This window comes from Arachis hypogaea, chromosome 8 (genome assembly GCF_003086295.3).
Source record: "Arachis hypogaea cultivar Tifrunner chromosome 8, arahy.Tifrunner.gnm2.J5K5, whole genome shotgun sequence".
Lineage (NCBI taxonomy): Eukaryota > Viridiplantae > Streptophyta > Magnoliopsida > Fabales > Fabaceae > Arachis > Arachis hypogaea.
In genome coordinates this window covers 8,630,305-8,641,345 of record NC_092043.1, presented here as the reverse complement: position 1 = coordinate 8,641,345, position 11,041 = coordinate 8,630,305, and the positions used below count along the sequence as shown (strand labels likewise).

General features: G+C 30.5%; 1 protein-coding gene across 1 annotated transcript; it reads left to right on the top strand.

Annotated features, from left to right (window-relative positions):
• The first annotated feature begins 1,363 nt into the window (after positions 1 to 1,363).
• Positions 1,364 to 3,658, top strand: LOC112705954 (uncharacterized). Its single transcript, XM_025756998.3, has one exon. It carries the CDS (start codon positions 2,077 to 2,079, stop codon positions 3,298 to 3,300), a length of 1,224 nt encoding a protein of 407 aa, XP_025612783.1. The 5' UTR covers positions 1,364 to 2,076; the 3' UTR covers positions 3,301 to 3,658.
• Positions 3,659 to 11,041: the final 7,383 nt, after the last annotated feature.

Genomic DNA, 11,041 nt, shown 5'->3' with positions numbered 1-11,041 from the left:
ATGGTTATTATTCACGCTTAAATATCTTCGTAAAAATACATTTTTTTTAAACAAAACAAAAGTTGTTCTTATAATTTTTTTAGGTTTTATTTCCTAAAAGATTTAAATATAGTGATTAGTTTTTAATCCTAGAAATTTTTATTTGTCAAATTTATTTCCTCCTAAAAAAATGATTTTGCATCATCTTTTGAGTGTATCTATTTTATTAAATTTTTTATAAAATATATTTCTCTTATTTCTTATCAATATCTTTTAATATTAAAATAAATATACAAAAGAAATATACGCAATAAGACATGAAAGTAGAAATATACCTCTATATATAAATCTAATTGGTTTATATTTTTACTTTTTATTATTTTTTATTTTTAGAATTTTATTTAAAAAAGTAGTATAAAAAATTATATATTTTTAGATACTATATATTTTCAGTTTTTATGTAAAAATTAAAAAATAAAAAATACTAGAATACCATATTTTTATCACAACAATATTTAATGAAATTAATTAACTGAGAATTGAATACCAAAATTAAAAATCATAAATACTTATTTAATAAAACCAAAAATTTATATAATTATATTTCAATTTAAGTAGGTCTTAAATTCAATATTTTATTCCTTATTTGAACTCATTCATCATGCATTGACAATATAAAACTTTACTTGCACTGCAAACCATGGATATCAAGCTAAGTAAAAATCAGTTGAGGAAATAACGTAGCGAGAGTGGAATAATTTCTGTTTGTTTTACGTTGAACCAAGTTGAGTGCCAACAAATATCTAATCTTTTACTATGTTCAAATAACACGTTTAAGAAATTTATAAACAAAGATTAGCAGTAAAACATTTTGACCGTTATAAAAAATTAAAAATCAAAACAAAAATTCACCCACACACATGACACACCCACCACAAACAATTCACTAGCCAGCCAGAGATGAAGTGTTTCCAGTCCATAGAATCACATTATTACCAAAATACCCTCCCCTCTCACGTTTTTACACTTGCATTGATTTGGCTTTACACGAGCGAAAAAGCTGATTTCGGAAGAAAAATTAAAGCTCAAAACTGAAAACAGTAAAACACCACCATTTGATTAGTCAAACTAATTTGTTAGATTAATAAGTTACAAAACCCCGGGTATCTTGGTGTCACGTGACTCGCATCTCAACATTCGAGAATCGAGACCGTGCCATATGATTACTCAGCTCAAATCTCCACCGTGCGATCCTGCAATCTGCCGAGTGGGCCACACCCATGCAACGTGTCAAAATCTAAGCGATGCGGCGCGTCGATGAGTCATGCGTGTTTCACCACCGGCTCCATAATAAAATCTTTTCTCTTTTTCCAATTTTTCCACTGAAACGGAAAATGGAAATAAATATCTGGTGCTAGAAAAATGAAAATAGAAATGGAAAAAAAGAGAAAGCATTTAATTTTAATTTATTGAGTCCAAAATTGCGATGTTTTTTCGGTTTCGGCTGGTGGGGATCCTATAAAAACATCCAGTTCGGTGTTTCGGTCTCCTCAGCAACTGAACTCTTGTTTCATACTCTCTCTTTTTCATTCTCATTTCTCACTACTACTGCTCCACTCAAATAACATTTTTTTCATATCATTTCTAAAGAAGAAAGAAGAATCTGAATCTTTCTCTTCTAGCTTTGAATCGGAAGGTTTCTTTCCCTTTAAAGGGAGAAGAAGTTTCAAGGAAGGTCTCCGCCATCACTTACCACCACCATCATTCATTCATTCCATTCCATTCCATTCCCCCAATAATTCTGCTTTCAGCTTCACCCTTAAGCCCCCTTTTTTATCCTTTCTTGGGTTGAAGACACACATACACAGTCTCATGTTGTTTTTTTTCTCCTCAAAAGTTACGCTTTTCTCTTTATTCCCATCACTCTCTTCCTCTTCCATTTCCATCATCAACACCTTCCATTTCTAATAGCTTTTCATGTCTTTATATAACATCTCGTCACAAAAAACCTCTTCTTCTTCTTCTTCTTCAAGCTTCTCCCTCAAGTCTCATCCTCTTATTTATTAACCCAACCTTATTCATTTCCCCTTCGACACCATGAACAGCTACTGCTACGACAACAACGACGTCGTTATGGAACAAAGCAATAGCATCCTATGCAAATACACAGTTCACCGCACTGTCACTAACAAGTTCACCAAACACAACAAGAAATCCACCATAGAACCCAGAACGGTGCGTGTGTCTTACACCGATCCAGACGCCACTGACTCCTCCGCCGATGAAGCAGAACAACACTTCCTCTCTTCTTCTCGCAAGAGAGTAAAGCGTTACATCAACAGCATTCAAATCGAACCCGCTTCCACCAAGAACGCTGTCTCCGCCGCACACAATAAGAAAAGGGCTACTGCAAACGCTGGCGACGCTGCTGCTTCTTGCCGCCGGCCGGCCAAGGCTCCGGTGACCACTAACGGAGGGAGGAAGTTCCGCGGTGTAAGGCAAAGACCATGGGGGAAGTGGGCGGCGGAGATTAGAGATCCGGCGAGAAGAGTTCGTCTCTGGCTGGGAACCTACGACACGGCGGAAGAAGCTGCCATGGTTTATGACAATGCGGCCATTCAAATTCGTGGCCCTGACGCTCTCACAAACTTCATCACTCCACCGCAGCGCGGAGAACCACAGCCACAGCCAGAACCACAAGAAGAAGAAGAAGCAGAAACAACCACCGCCGTGAAACCAGAAATGAAGGTGGTTGTAACTGCAGAGGCTTCCGGCTCCGGGTCCGGCTACGACTCCGGTTCAGAAGATCACCGGTGTCTGAACCTCTCATCCCCAACCTCAGTTCTCCAATTCAGAAGCAGCGAAACGGAATCGTCAGAGCAAGCAAAGAAACAGTCGTTCCTCCATTGTAGTAGTGATGACGTGTCAGGTTCAGGTTCAGTTTCAATGGAAGAAGTATTCGGAGAGTGCCAAGGCGAAACGAGCTTGTTCGAGGAGACTGGTGAGTTCTTGGGTTTGGAAATGATGCCGGTTTGGGATGAGGTGTTCGATTTCCAAACGCCGCAGTACCCAGTGATGTTCGAGGAGGAAGAAGAGAAAGGGTTATTTGGGGAAACAAAGACGACGTCGTTTTGGTGCGCAGAAGAGGATCAAGAATTAAGCATGGAGAACTATAACAGTAGCATTGTTCTGGCTGATTCACTCATCGATTTCGAGAAGGCTTGTAATCCAACTCCAACTCCATCATCTAGCTTTTGCCAAATGGACGATGATTACTTCCAAGATATTTTGTTGGCTTCTGATCCTCTCGTCCTTCTATAAACCAAACAAATCGTTTACTTTTTTACTGCTGCGCTGCCCTCGCTGTTGCCTTGCCGGTTTCATTTCACGGCAGATTTTGGTTTTGCTTCCGGTGGCAGTCTGACGAAACACATCCCAAAATAATTAAATAAAAAATTGCGGATGGCTTTCATTTTGAATATTATTATTATTTATTTCTTTGTTAGATACTCCTGGCTAATGGAGAGGGGACTTAATTGAGTTCAGTGAAGTTTTGTTTAGATTTTTCTTATACTTTTTGCCCCAATAATATTAGGTGGTTGGAAAATGTGTAATATATTTATTATTTTTATTATTATGTGTTTCAAAAATGCTAATGGTTAATGCAATTGCTAATTAAGTGTTATTCAATTCTAATTTTGATTTGATTTTGGATCCTCTTGTTTCGGAAGACCAACTATTGTCCCGTTGAAAACAAAAGCAATGAAAATGTGGAGTGTGAATTGGTGACTGGGCGTGGCAAAAGCGCTGATTGCGGTGGTGGCCGGTTTGAGTTGGGGTCCAGAGCGGTGGTGCATATGAATCCTAGACTTTTAATTGATTTGTTTATTTAATTATTATTATTTTGAGGAAAATGGTGAGAATGTTATGTTATGTAGCACGCAGAAGCGGGAGGAGCATAAAGAGCAAAAGGGAAAGGAAAAAAAAAATGGAAGGGGCTTTTTTGGTGCAAGTGTGATGCCGCAAAGCAAAAGTCTACAAAAGAAAACGATGAGTGCGTGCGCAATGTGTACATCAAAAGATGGAACTCAATAACGGGGTATCTATTTGTCGGGTACCACTTTTGCTTTTAATCACACATACCCTGCTAGTTAGTATTAGTATTATGATATAGGATTAGGAGAAACAAATAAGGTTTTCATTTTTCGGTCTCCCACAAGTCCACAACTGTGTTTTTCAACCCGATACATGAAAAATTAATTTGCTAGTTTGTTACAAATTTTCTATTTAAAGGTTGGACTTGAGCTTTGTTTACATTTTTTATTTAAATTTAAAATTTTGATACTTGTTTAAATAGATGAATAAATTAACCACTCGATTAATATATGATAGTTTTACTAATTTATGAGAAATTATTGCAGGTTTTGTAGTTTACTTCCTTTTCTAATGTGTAATTTAATTCATAAACAATTATTTATGAACAGTTTGACTAATTTGCCGGTTTTGTGGTGTCTTTATTGTGCCCAACAAAAAATTAATAATAACTACATTTTGTTAAAGGTCATTTTTTTAACATAAGAAAACATGGTAAAATGAATAAATATCTAATTATTTTTAGATTAAAGTAGTTAATTCACAAGTTATAAAAATGATAAAAATTTAATGTTGATTAATTCTTTATTTTATTATTTTAAAATAATTATGTTAAATATATACTAAAATTAGTCACTAAAGTAGAATATAAATTAAAAAATAAATTAAACTACACATGTATTTATATACAAATATATAATAATTAATTTAGTGATATTTTTTATGTTTATAAAGTATTTTTGTTCAACAAATCTCTCCATTTAAAACTTATTTTTTTCTTTTTATTCCTCTTTTAAAAGATATAGAATAAACATAAAAATATCGTAATAAAAAGATGTATAAAGAGACAAAACTACTCTAATATATAAAAAAAAACTTCAATTAATAAAGTTATACTACATCCTATTTTTTCCTTTAAATTCTATACTATTAGAGATAGATGTAAAAATAAAAATTACAAAAATATTTGGAACATAATAGAAAATTAAAATATTTAATAACAGAAAATAACTAAAAATAGATAAAAGTTTGTCTTATTTAATATATATTAATTCTAGTAATAATTAATAAATATTAAATAAAATAAATTTTGATTTTTTTTGTTTCTTAACATTATCATAAAAATTAATCTAAATAATTTAAAATTATTTTATTATATATTTTTTAATTATTCTTAAAATAATTAAATAAATTTAAATACAATAAATATATAATTATTAATATTAAATTAAATAAAATAACTTTAAGTTATTATTATCTTCCTAACATTACTATAAAAATTCTACACGTTCTACTCGATATGCATGATAAGACAAGGGGTATACAAAAGAACAGCTGCAAACAGCGGCTGAATCAGAGTCTGAAATGGTCATGTTCTTTCCAAAATTGTTAACAAAAAATATTATTTATACATTAAAAATTAATCATTAAATTAATTATTATATATTTATATATAAATATATATTATTTAATTTATTTTAATGTATATTTTATATTTTAATATATATTTTATATCATTAATTAATTTAATGATTAATTTTTAATATATATATATATATATATATATATATATATATATATATATATATATGTAATGTCATTATAATCTAATATGTATATGTGTAAATGTATATTAGCGTGTAGTGTATGTGTTACGATTTTTTTCCCGATGTATTATATTATTGAATTTTACATGAATTTGTACAGTAATCTTAGTCTATTAGCACTTTAATAGTAGTGTATAATTTAAAAATAAAAAGTTAAGTGTTTGAGCCTTAAATAATAAAAATATTTGTACAATATTTAACTAAAATCACTGCTAGATAGCTCCCAGATATCGACGGCCTGCTGGAAGCCGTGGAAGGCAGAAATTATAGATGGTCAAGCCTTCGGTAAAAACGTGAAGGCATCTCTAAAAATGGACATGATTTTTTATTTGAAGATTTTATTTACTAATAGTTTAATAAATAAAATCTTACCTTTTATAAGGTTACGTTTGAAAATAAGATTAAGATTAAGAGATTAAGATTGAAAAATAAAAATTGTAAAATTGAGACTAAATTAAATTTTTATATTATATTTAGTATTAAATATATAAGATCGATCAAATTATGTTTTAATATTTTATTTGATTCAAGATAAATATAACTTGATTATTAAAAATAATATTTTTAAAGTTTTAATTTGTGTTTTTAGATTTTTTTTATATTTTTATTTTTTTAAAATATTAAAAGAATTAAAATTTTATATCTTAAAATTAAAATTTTAGTTCGAATTTTTCAATTTTATTTCTAATCTATAAAAAAAACCACTATCTAAAAATACTCTCCGTCTATATATGTGTGTTGCAGTGTGATTTTTTGGGAGAAAACATGCATGGAAAGAGAAAGAACAAAAAAAAAAAGAGTTGCAGTTTGTTTCTTACATTAGTAGAACATGTAAGAGTTAAAAAAGGATTTTTTTAAAATAAATAAAATAAATATTTTATTTATAGATATAAATTATTTGAAATATTTTTATCGATTTATACGGTATGTTTTATCTTATTTAAAGTGTGAATAAAATATACATATCAAGTTTGTACATGTGATATATAGAAGAGAGCGTTTTTTACGTATTTTATTTATAATATAAATAAGATATACATGTACTTATTTTATTTACTGTAAACGAGATTTAAGTCAAGTTAAAACGTCACTGTAAAGGAGATATAATACAATAAAATTTAATCAACTATAAAAAGATCTACAAATTATTGGTATTCTCCACAAATATCTCAATCCTTTTTTCCATCTGTTTCTTCAATAAATTTAGTAGAAATGTCTAGTAGTAGTGATTTTTTTGTTGTAACACTGTATCCCAATTATTACATGCGAAACAGTGACATTGAGTGATGGTGCACTCACTTCATGATAGGTGGTAAGTGTGGACATCTGGATGTCATCGCTCCACGAATACAATGATTAGGAAGTTGTCAAATATGAAGTCCTAAATTATACCTAGGGGTGGAAAAAGGTCAGGCGGCCTGTCATGGGCCTGCAGCCTGGCCTGTGTTTGGTCTGGCTTGACCTGACCTGTTATAAAATAGATACAGGCTCAGTCTCTTTTAAAAGCCTTAATACATTAATAGGCCAGGTACAGGCTCATTAATTAGCCTTATAGACCTGTCAAACCTGTCTGGGCCTGTTAAAATATAATTAAATATATAAATAATTATTTATTATTAATAAAATTATGAGATATTTTAAATTTATTATATTTTATTATAAATATTTTTGTATATTTTAAATATGTCAAAAGTTTAATTTTTTTTTATAAATATTAAATATATGACATATTACATATAACTATTTTTATTAAAAAATAATTTTTTTAAATAATATTTTTATTTTTGTAAAAAAAAAAATTATGAGGCCTTTTAACAGGTTTTAGGTAGGCCAGGCTGAATAACAGGCTAGACTTAGTACTTTATAAAGAGCCTATAACAGGCTGCAGGCCAAGTTCAGGCCAATAAACTGTATGACAGACCAGGCCTGTTAAGAGCAAAGTCTGGCCTGACCTGACCTATTTCCACCCCTAACTGTACCGTGTTGCCAATCCCAACCTTCCGTAGAAAAGTGACAATAACATCCGGTAGTGCAAGAGTGTGGCTCACCCGGCTAGGTAGTAATAGACGAGATTTTTGTTAAACAATAAAATCTTTTAATAACAAATATATTTCAATCGTAAAATCTTGGATTTCGAACCAAGTTCTTTAGCATATCCAAAATTTAAATTAAAAATATAAAATTCGACTTAAAAACATAAGATAACGTAATAAACAATTAATGAATAAATTGAATTAAATTAATTAGTAAATTAACATTTACTAAAAATACATTTGACACCTAACAAATGTTAATAACTTGCCGACGAATCTATTTTATATTACTAAAATATAATCTATTCTACTCATGTATAACAATATCAAATTTATAAAAGTATCCTAACTATAATCACATATGCTTATTTATTTAAAAGATAAAAACAACAACACTGACTTAGAAGTCAATTATTTCTGCAATGTGCCAAATAGCATTCAAGCAGTTGATGTGACCGTCCCGTGCATCTGCATGCCCCATAACATTTAAGTATCTCAGAAATATTAACAAAATATTTGACAAAGAGAGAAATGAAGATTGATGGGTATGGATAGTGATATTATAGGCACTGTGAAGGAGTTACATATATAAGAACGTGTAAACCTTATCTTGTTTACAATGTAAACAAAATAAGTATTGCATATCTCATTTACACTATAAATGAGATAAGCTACGCATCAGATAACATGTACAAACGTGATACGTGTATTTGCTGACGTGTCTTATCTCATATATAGTGTAAATGAGATATATAAATATTTATTTCGTTTACATTGGAAACGAGATAAGACATGCTGCACAAATCGATAAAAATGTTTCAAATAATTTTTTTTCCAAAGTCAGATAATTCTATTTATGAAATGAAAGAAATATAGAAGTGTCCATATATGGGACAAGAAAAAAAACGAGAAGCTCCCAATGCTCTATTATAGAGGTAACATCATATAATAATCTAATAAGAGAAATAAAAGAAAGTAAAGTGCTCATCAATTAGGAATTGGGGATTTGTTGAAGCTCCTTCTGTAGCTTCAAAGTCGATGTTATTATCTCTTCCACAGTAGTTGATACATTATCAAAGATGAACCTGTTCCTAGCCTTCCATAAGGACCAGCCCAAAATCACCATCATCATCCTTTGAGAGGAACTATTGGGTTGGATACGCAAGACCTTCATTCTCAAGTTTCACTCAACATAGAAATCAGAGTCTTCGGTGCCTCTTATCGTAGCCAATAAACCCATTTTTAACCAAATCTCCTTTGATTTCTCATAATGGAAGATGTAATGATTGATTGTTTTTGGAAATTGTAAGCATCTTCGGCAGGTGGGTTGAATTGATGGAATGCAATGATGAAACTTTTGTAGCACTGAAAGCTTTTCATAGAAGCTCCTTTAAAGAAAAATGTTAATCTTTGCCGAGATTTTTAACTTCCACAGTTTTTGCCACAAATTTCGTTGTGTCATAATCTTTGGGTAAAATTCAATGGGAGGATGCAACAACCCATAAGACACACGATACCCATTACTCGCTTTATACAAACCACATTTTTTAAAGGCCCAACAAATTTTATCTTCTCCATCCCCAATTGTTGTTGCTAGCACACATTGACCATTAGAAAAAATGCTTCTAAATAGAGTTTGATTCCACAGACCATTAGAAAGTATTAAGTCCTTGACCATCAAGAGTGGTTGATTTTGCAGATTGAAAGTTTCAGATGGAAGAAAAACACAAGGATATGGAGGAGCAAGTCAAGGATCTCTGAAGATTCGGATACTGGACCCATCACCAACTCGTCAAACTAGCCCCTTTTTCAACAACCTTACGCCCTTCCAATATGCTACGTCACTCCCACGAAGGTACTGCTCCGATCTCTGCATTCATTATAGAACTATATCAAAAATATTTACCTTTGAGGAGTCTAGATAGGAGTGATTGTAGTTGAGAGACAACCTTCCAACATTGTTTTGCTAATAGCGCCAGATTCTGAGCCCCTATGTCCTTAAAACCTAGTCCTCCTTCCAATTTCGGTCTTGTCATAGTATTCCAACTAACTCATACCATTTTTTGCTCTGTACCTTTTTTATCGTACCAAAATTGGGAGAGTATATTGTGAATCTCCCTAATCAAAGTGTTAGAAAGACGGAAACATAATAGCGAATAAATTGAGATAGCCTCTTCAATAGTTTTTATTAGAACATGCCTACCCTTAGAGGAGAGAAGTTTTCTTTTTCATCCTTGAACTCGCTTCCTCGTCTTGTCCTTGATTTCTCCGAAGTTGGCCTTTTCCACCTTTGAACTCATATCCTTTATTATGTGCACTAATATGAGCAATTTCTAATTTCCAAGCCAGTAGTAATGGAGCAGCAAGAGGAGTATTATTACTAAAGAATAAGGCTGATTTATACAAATTAACTTTTTGGACACTGAACCTCTCGTATAACTAAAGAAGACTGAGAATATTGTCACAATTATTTTCTGACGCTTTGCAAAAAAGAATTGAGTCATCTGTAAACAATAAATGATTAACAGTAGGACATCTTCGATTGATATGAATACCTTCAATGAGATCATTTTGCTTTGTCTTGTTTAGTAAGAAGAATAATTATTCTATACAGAAAAGAAAAAGGTAGAAAGATAAAAGATCTTCGTGACGGATACCTCTATTTAGTTAAAAAAATAAAAAATTTGACTTTTAACAAAAACAGAATAAAAAATTGTAGTCATTATCTCCTATATCAAATTAATTTACCTAAATTCAAATCCCAATTTTTTCAAATAACTTATATCTATAAATAAAAGATTTATTTTATTTATTTAAAAAATTCATAAAAAGAGAGTAAAACTACTTAATTACTTATGAATAACTTATTAAATGAGATTTTTTCTTTTTATATAACCAATTGTTAAGGCTAAACATATTGTTATTCTGATTTTGATAATGTCACTTTTTTTTTAATAAATTTATAAAAATATACAATACAAAAAAATTTGTATAGAGTGATATTATAAAAGATAAAAATAAAAATATCATTATTCTAATAGTAAGTAGGATTTAGCTAATTGAAAAAGCTTTTATAAAAAATATATAAAATTTAAATTTTTAATTTTGATTAAATAAAAAATTTTAAAAATTTTAACTAATAATTATCTCAGTATATGCTCAAAAACATAAATTAACTAAACGAAATGATATTCAATTTGGTCCTTGAATTTGTACGTGAATCTTAATTTAGCTCCTAAGTTTTATTACCTCTATTTAGTCTCCAAACTTTGTGAATTTGGCTCATATTAATTCTTGGAATAATTTCGACGTTCAGACGTTAACGAAATG

Bases quoted from the DNA above. Each gene is read 5' to 3' on its own strand.
- LOC112705954 (XM_025756998.3), top strand. From the start codon at position 2,077: ATGAACAGCTACTGCTACGACAACAACGACGTCGTTATGGAACAAAGC.